General features: G+C 45.8%; 1 protein-coding gene across 1 annotated transcript in view; it reads right to left on the bottom strand.

Annotated features, from left to right (window-relative positions):
• Positions 1 to 4,951, bottom strand: part of LOC148849510 (uncharacterized) — a 65,748-nt gene extending 60,797 nt beyond the window's left edge. The window contains exons 1-5 of the mRNA XM_088951950.1: positions 4,836 to 4,951; positions 4,065 to 4,138; positions 3,372 to 3,471; positions 1,521 to 1,628; positions 652 to 768 (exon numbers count right to left, since the gene is read on the bottom strand). Coding sequence (XP_088808076.1) covers positions 652 to 768; positions 1,521 to 1,628; positions 3,372 to 3,471; positions 4,065 to 4,138; positions 4,836 to 4,901 — 465 coding nt within the window. The 5' untranslated portion in view covers positions 4,902 to 4,951. The remainder of the gene's footprint in view (positions 1 to 651; positions 769 to 1,520; positions 1,629 to 3,371; positions 3,472 to 4,064; positions 4,139 to 4,835) is intronic.
• Between the last annotated feature and the right edge of the window lie 9,792 nt (positions 4,952 to 14,743).

Raw genomic sequence — 14,743 nt, forward strand, 5'->3', positions numbered from 1 at the left:
TCAGAATTGAAGAGTCCTGCAATCATGACTCTTCAAAATTAGGTTTCTTGTCTTAGCAGCTTGAAAGAGAACTGCTTTCCTTTTGCTTTCATTCTTAAAAAGCTTAAGCTTTCATCAATATTTGAAGTACGTATATTTTAGTTTCCAGCTATATGATACAATGAGTTTTTCCATTACATCATATTCTTCTATATGATGTCACTGAAAGTAACCACATGGATATTGAAGTGATTTTGCGAATACAGAAGATAAATATGTGAAATGCAATGAACCTATTGCCACCAGAAGACCAAACAAGTTTAGAATTTCTGATCAGTTCATCACTCCAAGAAACCTACAAATCTTGAATTATTACCAAAGGAAGTCAAGATACTCTTGAGTCTAGACGTCAACTTCACACCCCAAAATATTACAAGATCATCAGCTTAATAGCATCAACATCCAACCATCCAGTTTGATATTACCAAATCTAACCTTGAAGAAAACTCAACAGTTTCCTCCTCTAAATCCCTAACCAGATTTAACTACCATCCTTCTTAACCAACCAAAAGGGCCAATAAAAAGGGAGAGAACTTAGTTAAAATTTACAACATAAGAGCAACATCACATTAGATTAGAACAAAATACATAGCACTAATGGGAATTCCTGACCTTGGTAACAGATGTTACATTGATGAATAAGCTCTGATTAGGTGAGCAAGTAAGCTCACAAAAGAGGTTCAAAAAGTTCCTCAAGCATGCAGGGCAACCTACAAGAAAAGGAATTGCCTGCAATAATTACATAAAATTAAGGGATAAATATAGAGAACCATTCTAGGAAAGTACATTGTTGATCAAACTAGAATAACAAAGTAGTCTGTCTACACTAATTAGGAAAATCTACCTAGCCAGTAATTATGCAGAAAGATCCAAGGTTAATAAAATGAATTATTCAAAGATAAAACAACTGAGTAACAATTTAAAAGTAATTAAGAGCATAGCCTACAAATAGTATGTCTCTCTCTTTGCATCTTATTATTAAACCCACATGCTTCCACCAAGGTTTACAATTTCCTTGGAATTCTATAAAAGTCCCTCTCTCTTTGCATCTTATTATTAAACCCACATGCTTCCACCAAGGTTTACAATTTCCTTGGAATTCTATAAAAGTCCCCATGAGATATCTTTTGAAGTAGAATGGCTTATTAATGCTGCATCATTGGGTTTAGAAACTCTAAAATGGAGTCACTTACTAATGGTACACAAGCGTGTATTTATTTATGCATACAACCAAACATAGATTCAAGAACCAAAAGTAGTAGATACAATGCCTGATAGAAGTGTTAAAATCATCCAAAATGATACTTAAGAATTACATATTAGCATGGAAGAAAGAAACAAAAAGAAAGCACCAAAAACATTAATCCACAACAGGACATTGTTAACCTACAACAGTTGAAAAAAAAAATTCAGAACAAACACTATTAAAAGTCACTTTCTTATTGGTCACTATTAAAAGAAACTTGATGAAAAAAGCTTACTTGTTGGACTTGTGCCCGCAGTGTATCAAACTGAACTTCCGTACAACAAACATTGCCAGTGATTGTTGGGCACAAGCTTTGGATCTTTGAAGAAAGTAGTTCATCAGGCTGGACATAGACAAAAATGAATTGACTATCTGAGAACAACAATAATTTACAATACAATACAAGTAAAAGTAGGGTTCTAATTGGATCAGATATCAATCAAATTCGAATCCGATACATTTATGATGGATTCAGATATCTATTTGGAGTTAAACAAATGAAATCAGATTGGAATATCTGATCCATTAAGTTACCAGATCAAATCCATATAATACATATTACCTTTTTCCTATTACCTAACCTAATTGACAACTAACTAGTGATTTAAAAGGCACGCCTCATAGGTGGTGCATTTAGGGTAGGTGCCTTGCCAAGGTCCTAGGCGCAGCACTTTCAAAGGGCGCACGCCTGGTGCGCCTTTTGAAAATTTTATGCTTTTTTTCTTTTTTTGAACCTAGCAGCTGGGCTGGGGGCTCCACTCCCAAACCCCCAGACTATGCCCCTCGAGGCAAGCCCAAATAAGTCCATGTTAGGGTCTTAATTTCTTAATTTTCACACAAAAATTAATGATTTTATAATTTTAATTGCCTTTTATGAAGCTCCAAGAACCCTCTATTTTCTAATGTTGTTCATTTATTCATCTTAATAAAATATCTTCTTAAAAGGCAATTAAAATTATAAAATCATTATTTTTAATTAAGAATTTAAGACCCTAACATGGCCTTGTTTGGGCTTGCCTCGAGGGGCATGGCACAAAGGCGGCTCGTAGGATCAAGAATGTAATATGTTTTACATTATGGGTTTTATATGCTTAACAATGTTTTATATGTTTGATTTTATTTTTAAATTTTCATCTGAATACGCTTTACATGTTATGTTTAGGTATTTTAATTTTAGATAATAGGTTTTTTAAAACATTACTTTTAAATTTTATGCTTATATTTTTTATTAATATTATGTCTAATATTTTTTCTTTTTTTTTGGAATTTTTTTTCAATTTTCTGACATTCTTTATCTTTTAGCTTTTTTATTAATTTGTGCCTTGCGCTTTTAAAACACCGCAACTGACCACTGACCACCTAGTCAAATAACTGTCACTACCTTGCCCCGTTGACTAACACTCATCTATTGCCCAAAACATAATAGCAAAACTCTCATGGCTCATCGTACATCATAGGTGTTGTCATTAAGAGAGGAACACCACCAGATGATGCAGGACATAGTGTAGGCTGCACCACTAGTCCACAACAGATTACAAGGTACCTTACTTCCTCTCCTGTCATGCATTCTCTGCTTCCGTTCTCAAATCTCCCAACATTGGACACCAACACCGAGTTCCCAACACAGGACTTACAACCAAACAAGTATGTTAACTGTGACATTTTCAATTCTAAGATAGTTCTACTTTTTTATGAATCTGATTGTTTTGCCATTTTTATTGAATAGGAGTTTGTCAAATGTAAACATTCATCTTTGTTCCTTGATGATCAAATCAAATGAGTTTTTTAATTGAATATTGAATTATTTAATCGAATCAAATTCATCGGATTTTAATTGAATTAAATTATCCCATAATTCTTATTGAACCGAATTCAGATTACCCCTATCTGAATTTGATTCAATCCGTTTGCAGGGCTAAAAATAAAATCTGATACATTCAGAAAAGAACAAACATAAATCCACAAATTGGACTTCATACTGAAACCACTTTCTCGTTGTTTCAGAAATAAATTTGAAAATAAGAAACAAACGCACCTTAACATGTCAAATCTGTACAGAAAAATAAGGAATTCTGCTAACAAATACCTTCGCAGAAGGGGAGCCATAAGGGCAGTTCAAGACCTTCCCATCACTACGTTTTCCACATATATCATACATTGAACAATACTCTTCTGAATGTCTTTCCCTGAAAAGAGAAGAATACCAGACCAGAGTAACTAACCACTAAATGAAATATAGAACACCAAAATTTGAGACAATCAAGAATTAGATATAAATTTCTTTTGTTTCCTTCTTTTTTTTTTTTTTTGAGGGGGGGAGAGGGTAGAAAAGAGTTAGATATCAATTGAGACACAATATAGAAGTCAATGGCATATAAATTTTACAAACCCCATAACGAAGGGAATCTCCAAAATAGATTACAAGGCTATTAAGTGAGACTGTGTTTTCACAATATGCATCATAAATGATTCTTTCCACTGTCATGTCAGAGGAACACTTGACACATCTTTTCAACAGCAATTCACCATGAAGAACCGCCAATAATGACAAAAAAAAAAAAAAAAGTACTCGGTAGCATGATGGTGGAGATTTCATAGGACAACAAAACAATATATCAATACAAACTCATACAAGGGAAACTCCCTGGGATGAGAACATCTAAAGCTGTTTAGTTTTGCATAAATGTGTTAAGATTTTGCTTACAAAATCTGTTGATTCCCTTGCTATGTGCCTTATAATTTAACCAAACGAGTTTATGAATGATAGTAACAGCCTCACCTAAAACTGGTATTGGACATCAAAAGAAGCCGTGCACTGGAACTCTCTGCAGTTACTAAAGATACAAATATGCTCTGCATAAATGAGACTTCACATTAGGGGACACCAATAATTCAGCAGCTCCATAAATTATGGTCATATTTTAATGGTGCATACTATACTACTTTCCTACAACCTGTAAAATGAAGCAGTACAATTTTTAGGTTCATCAAATTAGGGAGATGATATTCCATTATCTATTATAGATTATCTAGCCACGTTTCATTAATGATACAGAAAACTACAACAGTTGAAAGAAGAAGAAGTAGAAGAAGAGGATGAGGAAGTGGAAGATTAAATTTCCTGTAAAAATTAACTTTAATGAGTTGTTTTAAGTTATATATTACAAAACAACAGGACAGAATAACTACTAATTTGCATATATACTACTTAACTAAAAGCTCGATCCGATATCTCAAATTTAATTACCATCGAGCAAAAAGCATAAAGCAAATAGTGCAAACCAGCTAAAGAAACAGAATCGGTCTCAGTGTCTCACGCGCTAAGAAACAAGTTCAAATATAGGATAACTGAAGAACAAAAAAAAAATCCAAATAAAGAACTGCGAGATATCTATGGAGTTCCCAGCTGCGCTTGAGGAATCAAAAATCTTAAGCTAAGAACTTCGAATTTCTAGTCGCTGATGATCACTAAAAGGGATTTCGGGAGAAATTCCCGGTACGGAGCCGAAAAGTAACGTTGAAATAGTAAGAAGAGTCATCAATCCCTTGCCTGCAATAGAAAGAAGACGATCGGGAACCCAAGAAAGAACTTCATTTTCCTCTCCGACAAATCCATAGTGACAGGAAAGCACCACAGAGGGAGAACTGGAAAAGTAGTTATTACAGAGAAAGAGAGTCAAACCCATATTTATAGTTTCGAAGAATCCTCAACGATTTGTTCACACCGAGTAACAGTAGGGCTGTAATTGGATCGGATCTAATCAAGTCCAATCGGATCGGTTATGAGGTTAGATCCAAATTCCAGTGTGTATACGAATTCGAATGAATTCGGATCGAAATCGGGTAATCGGATATTGAGTTGAGGGGGAAAATCCCTAACAGCGATGGCTTGGTGGCATGTCTGAACGTGGTATTGTGCTGGTACCGTTGTCCAAAAAATGGCGTAAATAGAGGTGGAGAATTTGGGTCATTGATAAATTTATGTATTTTTATTTTTATTTTCATTTTTGAAAATAAAAATAAAATATAAAAACAAATATGGGGAAAAACTTTAGCTGTTGGGGCCAACAGTTTAGGCTGTTGAGAGAATTTATGGAAATGCCATGTTATCATAAAAATGGGTAAATTAGTAATTAAATCCAAAGCATGGGCATGAATAGGTGAACTGCCCGTGCCCAGCCCAAAAACTGTCTCAACAGCCTAGCCCCAACAGCCAAAGTTAACTTTAAATATGGTGAGCCTATTTTGGTTGGTTTAATTTTGTATTAATAAATTTACTTTCTTATCAAACAATTTTTTATTGTAATAGATGCAAAGACAGAATCCCAGGATTGAAATATACTTAAAACATTTATCAACCTTGAGTGCAAAAAGGGGTGCAAAATTTGCTCTCATTTTGAGTGCAAATATATCTTTAAATTTATAAAAACTATTACTTATAATACATAAATTCATTCTTACCAAATATATATATGCACTGAACCTGCATTTGCACTTTTTAGAGTAAATTAAAATTTGGTTAGATTTGAATTGAGAATTTTAAACTTTGATATCTTCTCCTATCCAAGTCAAGGTCCATATTTAGGAATGCTTTTGGATTGCCCCTCAGTCTATTACTGATGGAGTGCGATCCGACTGGTCTTAGCTGTCCGCTGCCTTACTTTCGAATGAGGTAACAGGGATCCTGAAACGGGAGAGATGGGAAAGCTCCGGGAGGAACCCGGTGTAGAGGCTCCGAAGCTCAAGTTAGAATCTTTCAAAAGCAAGGTAATACCAGATAGCGCAAAGTTTTTGCATACCTCTCTTATCGGGGGGGCAGGGGGCTCTTATAGTCGCTTCGCGTACTCGTCCCGAGGCCCTTGTCAGATCAGATATGATTACTCTGGCGCTTGTCAACTCGGCTGTCATCCCTTTTGCTGAGACAGAACCGTCACTGCCTAACCGTCTAACTGGAGATGGCGGCGTCAATGGCGGTGGCAGGTGGCCATTTAGAGTGCGGCTGCCAAAACGTCAGATCCCAAGTCAGTCAGGCATGGTGCCCTCGAGCACGGAATTCCCTGGTGCCAGGCATGGTACGACTTGTTTGGCTTTGGTGCCTAGAAGATGATGCGAAGTGCTGAGCGAGGCGGTCTTGAGCTCAGAGGTATCCCGAACTGTAACAAGGTGGGTCAGTTCGGCGAAGTGTGTCCCGAGCTGTTACAAGGTGGCAGTTCGGCGAAGTCTACCTCAAGCTGTTACAAGGTGAGTTAGTTCGGCAGAGTGTGCCCTTGTTGCCGCCTAGGCTTGACCCCTTTTGCCGAGCCGTCGTTTCTGCCACGTGTCTCATAATAAAGAGGTCGGGTCAAATTTTCCTTTATCAATTGCCCCCCACTCCTTGCGCCGAGGGCCTTGCCATGGTAAGGGGAGTTTTCACGAGGTGGTTGTAGATTTGTCCCGTCCTTCAAACCTTCACTGTACGAGACGCTTTTGCTAGGGTTTTTTCGGTTTTTGAGAAGGCTGGAAACGTGCCTTACTCAAAAACGCTGGTGGTTGTGACCGTGCGTTTTAAATTTCAAACCAACTCGCGCCGTTGGGACGTGACAGCGGGTCATTTCAAAAAGGCACGCCACTGCTGTACGTACGCCGTCGACTGTCAGGGAGACGTGCGGCGCGTCAGATTCGAAGAGACGCGTGTCGAAGCGACGTTGGTTTCAAAAAGACGTGCTGACGTTTTGCTTTTTTCAGAAAGACGTGCGCCAATCACGTCTCGACTTTAAGGGTTGCGCGGTTGGTAAGAACGTGGGCCGTCGGATCGTCTTCAGTCTGCACGGTCGATTCTTGGTTACTGTAGCTATAAATAGTGGGGGACCCCGGTTGGTTTGTCATTTCTGCGGTTGTCTATCGAGTTCGCGTCCAACCTTCCAACTCGCGTCTCTCTTCCAGCTCGCGTCAAGGCTGGTTATACAGTCTTCATGGTTCTTTAGCTTGTTCTTCAAACTTTCCGGTGAGTACTTTCTTGAACCTATCTTTTCCCCAATATCTAGCTTTGATAGCTCAGATGATTCTTCGAGTAGGGCCGACGTAGGTTCCACCAACCGAGCCGTGTCCCCAGATTGCCTCAGTGACCCCGAGGTGGAGCTTGAAGACTATGAACTAGTGGGTCGAGTTGCTTCGGGCAGTTTGGCGTCTACCTCCCGCCGAGGTCGGATGCTAGACAGGTTTGGTCCTTCGACCATGACGCCTGAGGGGCTTCAATCCATACTTCTGTCCTACAATCTTCCTGGGGGGTACACATATTTCGTTCCTTCGGGTAGCTTTCCTTGGGAACACGGTCCCGACGAGATCGTGATTTTTCGAGAGCAGCTCACCGCAGGGTTGCGACTTCCTTTCCATCCCCTCCTCGTCGAAGTCATAAACCACTTCGTTGTCACCATTGGCCAGCTTCATCCGAACTCTATTCGGAACCTGGTGGGGACGATATCCCTTTTTTGCGAGCAGAATTTCCCCTTGGATTTAGAGATATTCTCCTCTATCTTGATGCTCAAGAGACAGGCGGGTCCTCTTCCTGGGGGAGACGGGCGTACTACCTTACTCCTCGCCAGGGTTTTAAGCTTCTGCACGATCTCCCTAACAAGGTCCCGGCGTGGAAGCGGGACTATTTCGGCGTGCGAAGTGCACAATGATGGCCCTTTCAGACCGGGTGGGTTGAGGCCGCTCCCGACTCGGGCTTAACTCTTGATAAAGAGACGGTGAAGGGTCTCCGACAGTGGGCACGGCAAGGCTTAAAGTGCCACCACTACTTAACGGAGGCTAAGCTTTTTGCAGCCGGCCTGAGTTCGGGTAGATTTCTGGCTATGCGGTTTCTTGCTTGCTCTGTTCCCTTGTTTTTTCTGATGTCGAACTCGTTCTGCAGGTGTGATGAATGCGGAGAGAACTCGCGGCGGGCGTTTGTTCCAAGGTATGAAGAGGAGGAAGCGGGTCGCCAAGCGAACTCGTACCGAGCTACCCCTGGATGAGGAGCCCCAAGCCCCAGACCATACGACAGAGGATCTGCCCAGGGAGCCCGAAGTGGCTCCACCGGTGCACGAGACTGCCGGGGCGCCTTTCGCTGAAACCACTCATACGGGCGCTCCTGCGTACTAAAGTGCTCCTCACTCCGGGTCTGCTCATACGCGGGCTGGGCCCTCAGGCTCGGGAGCTCAAGGGAAGTTTAGGAGCGTGTTGATGCCGAACTACGCTCTTCAAAAGAGTAGGGATGCTACTTTCCCCGAGGAGGTCGCGGCGTGGACCGATCTTCCCTTGAATCAGGTCGCTTGCCGCGCCGTAACACATGCCATGGTGGTAAGTGAGATTCCGTCTTCCTTTTTTATTTTGTTGCTTCTGCCGTTATTTGCTCACTTGTTTCTTTTGGTAGGTGAATTCTTCAATTCATGCCTTGGCTGCCCAAGTGGAGAGGAGCTCGCGACAGGCGCGAGCTGCTGAGGCTGCTGCTCATGTGGCTGAAGAAGCCTTCCGTGCTGCAGAGGCAAATACCCGGGCTGCTGAGGCGGCTGCTTACGCTGCTAAAAAGGCTACTCGCGTCGCGATGGCCAGACAGGCGAGGTCTCAGCGTGACGCCGAGGCCATGGGGGTAGTTGTCAAGCACATGGCGGACTTGAAGTTGGGTTTGCAGCATCAAATCGAGTATCTTCAGGAGGACATTAGGGAGAGAACACAGATTTTCTCCCAAGGCATTGAAGATGCCAAAAAGAAGGCAGTTGAAGACTATATTGCCTCCCCGCGTTTTGACGATCTGATGGTGGACTCTTACAGGAGGGGGTTCAAGTTGAGCCGGTGGATGATCCGGAATACATACCCCGACCTCGATGTAAGTGCCATAACCACTTCGCGCATAACTCAGGAGATGGCCAATGCTGCCGATGGCGAGCCGGACTCTGAAGGAGAGGCAGGGCCTTCGGGTGTTGTTGAAGTGCCTTCCGATGGCGAAGAAGTTGCTCCGGGCATGTAATTTTTTTTTTTTGCCAATGTACTGTTTCTTGCAATGGAGTGTCTTTTTCCCCTTGCTCATCTTCCCCGAGCTGTTTCTTTGCCGAGTTTTTCGATTTTCGTGGTCTTTTATGCCGCGAACTGATTTTTTGCCGAGCTGATAATGTGTTGAAGTTCCTCGGCTTGCCTTGTGGCATGGCCTGACTTTGTCCACTTCGCTAGGTGGTTTATAGGTAGTATCGCCTCAAGTTCACGATGTTCCACCTTCGGGGTACTCGTTTGCCTTCCAAGGTTTCGAGTTCATATGCGCCCCCGAGCGCTGTTTTTACTTTATAGGGACCTTCCCAATTAGGTCCAAGCTTGCCGACGCCGGGTTCGGGCACCATAATTTTCCGGAGGACCAAGTCGCCGACTCGGAAGCTTCATCGCTTTACTCTGCTATTGTAGTAGCGGGCTACCTGCTGCTGGTATGCCGCTATTCGGATGTGCGCGAGGTCCCTTACCTCGTCCAATAGGTCGAGGTTGGTGTGTAACTCGTCTCCGTTCGTTCGAACGTCGTATGTTTCTAATCGCAACGTTGGTATTTCGATTTCCGTCGGGATCACCGCTTCAGTGCCATAGGTGAGGTTGAAGGGGGTTTCTCCCGTGGCTGTTTTTTTGGTCGTTCGGTGAGCCCATAAGACACTTGGTAGCTCTTCGGCCCACAATCCCTTAGCTCGATCCAGACGTGCTTTCAGTCCGCGTAGGATGGCTCTGTTCATTACTTCCGTCTGACCATTTGCCTGTGGGTGCGCGACTGACGTGAAATTTTGCCAAATCCCCATGTCCTGGCACCACTCTTGGAACTTGATATCCTCGAACTGTTTGCCGTTGTCGGAAATTAGAACCCGAGGTAATCCGAAGCGACATACTATGTTCTTCCAAAAGAAGTTCTGTATGTTTCGGGCCGTAACAGTTGCCAGAGGTTCGGCTTCTATCCACTTCGTAAAATAATCTACCGCAACAACTAAGAATTTTTGCCCGCCTGCTGCTGGTGGGAATGGCCCGAGGAGGTCGATGCCCCATTGTGCAAAGGGCCACGGGCTGGCGAGGTATTTGAGGTCGGAGGCAGGTTGATGGTGGATGTTAGCGTGCTTCTGACACTTGTCGCATTTTCTGACGAGCTTGACAGCTTCTGCCTTCATCGTTGGCCAATAGTATCCTTGTCGAAGTGCCTTTTGGGCGAGTGCTCTGCCCCCCAAGTGTCCGCCGCACAGGCCTTCATGAGTGTCGTGGAGTACAAACTCAGCTTCGGTAGGTCGCAGGCACCGCAAATAGGGAAGCGTGTACGATCGTCGGTATAATCGTTCGTCTATTATGACATATTTGGCCGCCTGGCGCTGCACCCTTTTGGCGGCATTGCGTTCTACAGGGAGGGTTCCGTCTATCAGGAAGCTCGCGAGTGGATCGATCCAGCTCGGCTCTGCTTCTAAGATGGGAGCGACCTCTTCTGTCCCCCCGAGAATACTAGGCCGAGGTAAGTCCTCTATGTACACAGTTCTCATATTGTTCTGACTCGTGCTGGCTAACCGGGACAGGGCATCGGCCTCAGTGTTTTCGGACCTCAGGATTTGCCTGATGATGTGTGACCGGAAGTTGAGCAGGGATTCTTTTACTTTGGCCAAATATGCGATCATGGAGAGATCGCGTGCTTCGTACTCGCCGGTAACTTGGTTTACCACGAGCTGAGAATCGCTGCAGATGACCAAGTGTTTTGCCTTTAACTCTCGTGCTAGGTCCAGCCTGGCGATTAGTGCTTCGTACTCTGCCTCGTTGTTGGATGCCGCGAACTCAAAGCGTAGCGCGTACTCTACTTTTGTGCCGCTCGGGCCGCACAAGACTATTCCAGCTCCGCTGCCCTGCCGGTTCGAGGAACCATCCACGTGAAGGATCCAGGGCTCCTCATCCCAATTCGCTCTTCGCCTGATCAGGAGAGCCACACTGGATGCTACTTCACAGGGTTCGAACTCTATGGACTCAGGAGCTCCGGGTTCGCCGCAAATGGGGACCTTGGGCTCGACCTGCGGGGCTTCGTGGCTGAAAGTGCACTCGGCGATAAAATCTGCCAAAGCTTGGGCCTTGATAGCGGTTCTCGGTTTGTATTGGAGATCGTACTCACTGAGTTCGATGGCCCATTTCGTCAGTCGACCGGAGACTTCGGGTTTGAGTAAAACTTGTCTGAGAGGCTTGTCAATTAGGACGATGACTGTATGAGCCTGGAAGTACGGGCGGAGTTTCCGAGCTGCTATTACTAGGGCGTATGCTAGTTTTTCTATCTCCGGGTACCTTGCCTCTGCTCCCTGCAAAATCTTACTAACATAATATATGGGTTGTTGGACCCGATCTGTTTCCTTTATTAGTACCGAACTGACTGCCTCGTCGCTCGCCGAGAGGTACAGTTGTAAGACCTCGCCCACCTCGGGCCGGGCTAAGGTTGGTATACTAGCGAGGTAACCTTTTAGTTCGCCGAATGCGAACTGGCAGTCCTGGGTCCATTCAAACCCTTTGCTTTTGACTGCCTTGAAGAAGGGTAGGCAGCGGTCTGCTGACTTGGATAAGAAGCGGCTTAGAGTGGCTATGCGGCCGTTTAGCCTCTGGACCTCTTTTACTTTCCGAGGTGGTTTCATATCTAGAACGGCTTATACTTTGTCCAGGTTGGCCTCAATACCGCGCCGATTGACAATGTAGCCTAGGAACTTGCCCGAGGTGACGCCGAAGACACACTTGTTGGGATTCAACTTCATGCTAAAGTGTCGCGGGATTTGGAAAACAGAATCTAAGTCTTGTATTAACTCTTGTGAAAACTGAGTTTTGACGACCATGTCGTCTACATAGCACTCTATCTTCGTGCCAATCAGGGGCCGAAACAGCTTATTTACAAGTCTTTGGAAATTTGCCCCGGCGTTTTTTTAGTCCGAAGGGCATGACTTTGTAGCAATACAGGCCGAACTCGGTAATGAAGCTGGTTTTTTCCTCGTCGGATGGGTCCATCCTAACTTGGTTGTAGCCCGAGTAGGCGTCCAGGAAGCTTAGCAACTCGTTTCCCGATGTCGCCACTTGCCGTTTGCCTTTTTTACCAACACCGGGTTGGCCACCCAACTCGGGTAGTGGACTTCCCTTATGAAGTTTGCTGCGAGGAGCTTCTCAACCTCCTCGTCGACCGCTCTCCAGCGTTCTGGGGCTAAGTTGCGTTTCTTCTATCTAACGGGTCTGACTACAGGGTCAGTATTAAGCTTGTGAGTTATCAGTCCGGGGCTAATGCCGGGCATGTCGGCCACGGACCAGGCAAAAATATCTAAATTTTGGAGTAAAAAACTTACCAGTTCGGCTCGTAGGGGATCTTCGATGGAAGCTCCTATGCTTAGTGTGCGAGTTGGGTCCGTAGCTGAAGCCTGGATTGCAACTGTTTCCTCCGTGGGCGAAGCTCGCTCCTCACCTTGCTCCACCGGCCGCTCCAGCTCGAGGTCGTCGGCCGTCTTGGTTTTTCCCTTTAGGGCGGCAACGTAGCACTTGCGGGACTCGAGCTGGTCGCCCCGCGCTACCCCTATACCGAAGTCCATAGGGAACTTCATGGCCAAATAGTAGGTGGAGACCGCCGCCCGTAGGACATGCGTGATCGGCCACCCTATTATGGCATTGTATGGGGAGGGGGTCGTGACTACCAGGAAATCATGGTTGAGTCTGACCGCACAAGGCCATGTGCCGACTTCCACAGGGACAGTTATTTTCCCGAGGGGACTAACTTCCTCTCCGCTGAAACCTACCAGGGGAGTGTTCACGGGCTTCAGCTCGCTCCTCTTTAACTGCAGCTGGTCAAATGTCGATTTGCAGAGGATGTCCGCTGAGCTGCCCGAATCTACGAGCACGCGCCTGACCTCGAAATCGCTAATCCTTAGCTTAATGACAAGCGCGTCATCATGGGGGTAGTGGACTCCTCGCGCGTCGTCCTCCGTGAAAAATATTGGCTCTTCGGTCTTTGGCCTCTTTGGGGGGTTCCTTTCTTCAAGGGCCACTTCGCGAACTGAAGTCCGGGCTGCTGCCGAGGTACACCCCGCTACTATGGATCCTCCCACTATTACATGGATGGTTCCCCGAACTGGCCTCTCTTCCGGAGGCTGCTTCTGCAACGGTTCGGCAGGTCTGTTGCTAGACTCGGGCACATCCTTTTCTTGCTCCCCTTGCCGACCTGCTTTATTGTTATTGTTGTGCTGTACAAAATTTCTCAAGTATCCGCGACGGATGAGTCCCTTTATCTCGTCGCGGAGGTTATTACATTGTTCGGTGCTATGACCATGGTCTCGATGGAAACTACAATACAAATTCTTGTTTCTATCATTCGGATTTCCCTTCAGGCGAGGTGGCCACTTAACGTACGGAGCATCTTTGATCGTCATTAAGATCTCTGCCCGCCTCGTGTTCAACGGTGTGTAGTCCGTCCGAACTGCTAAGGGGGCCCGGAAGAACTGGTTCGGCTTCGGCTCCCGGGTCAGGTTTTTTCTACTCACCGGGTTGGAGAGCTCGCCTTCTTTCTTTCTTTTCTCGTTCCCGCCTTCGGTTTGTTGGTTGATCTCTTCCTCAGTCCTCATGAACTTATCCGCGAGTTTGAGGAATTCGGCCACGGTCGCGGGCTGGTTGGCCACCATGTGCCATTTGAACTCTTTGTACGTCACCCCTCTTTTGGCCGCCGCGAGCTGCACTGCGGGGTCCAACCGTGGTATTTGCAAGCATGCCTCGTTGAACCGCTTGATGTAGCCCCGAATAGACTCTCCTTCTCTTTGGACCACTCCGAAGATGCTTTCCTCTGTTCTGGGGCACCGTCGGATGGTGACGAAGTGTGTGGTGAAGACTTGTACGAACTGGGCCCAACACTTTATCGACCCGGGGGCTAGGTTCCTGTACCAAGTGCGGGCTACCCCCCTGAGGGTGGTGGTAAAGGCCACGCACATGCACGATTCGCTAGCCCTGGCGAGGTGCATTTGCGACTGAAAGGCGTCAATGTGGTCGTTGGGGTCGAAGGACCTGTCGTACTTGTCCAGAGGTGGGAGTTTGAAGTCTCTGGGTAAGGGGACCGCCAGGAGTTCCGATGCGAGGGGGGAAGGAACGGAGAGAGCCGGGGTAGCTCCTACCTCGTTCGAGCTCATGGCTTTGCCTCTGACTTCCGACAAGGCGTGGGTGGCGGTCTGGCGGCTTCGCCGGCGCCTTCGCCGTTGAGCGGGCCTTGTGCTGGCGCTGCTGGCCTCCGTGTTACCGACCTCGATGGGCCCGGAGTGCTGGTAGTCCGCCGCCAGGGCGCTGAATCAATTTTCGGTGAGCGGGAGCTCGGGCTTATAGCGCCGGGGTGCCGACCTCGCGGGCGAGGTTCCCGACCCACCCGCGGGTTGCGAGGCGGGGACGGCATTTCTCTCTCTTCGACCTGGGGACGAGGCCTGGCTGTTGGGGTGGTTTTGGGGCTGG

Source organism: Nelumbo lutea, chromosome 6 (genome assembly GCF_056320005.1).
Source record: "Nelumbo lutea isolate HS-2025 chromosome 6, American lotus-T2T, whole genome shotgun sequence".
Classification (NCBI taxonomy): Eukaryota; Viridiplantae; Streptophyta; class Magnoliopsida; order Proteales; family Nelumbonaceae; genus Nelumbo; species Nelumbo lutea.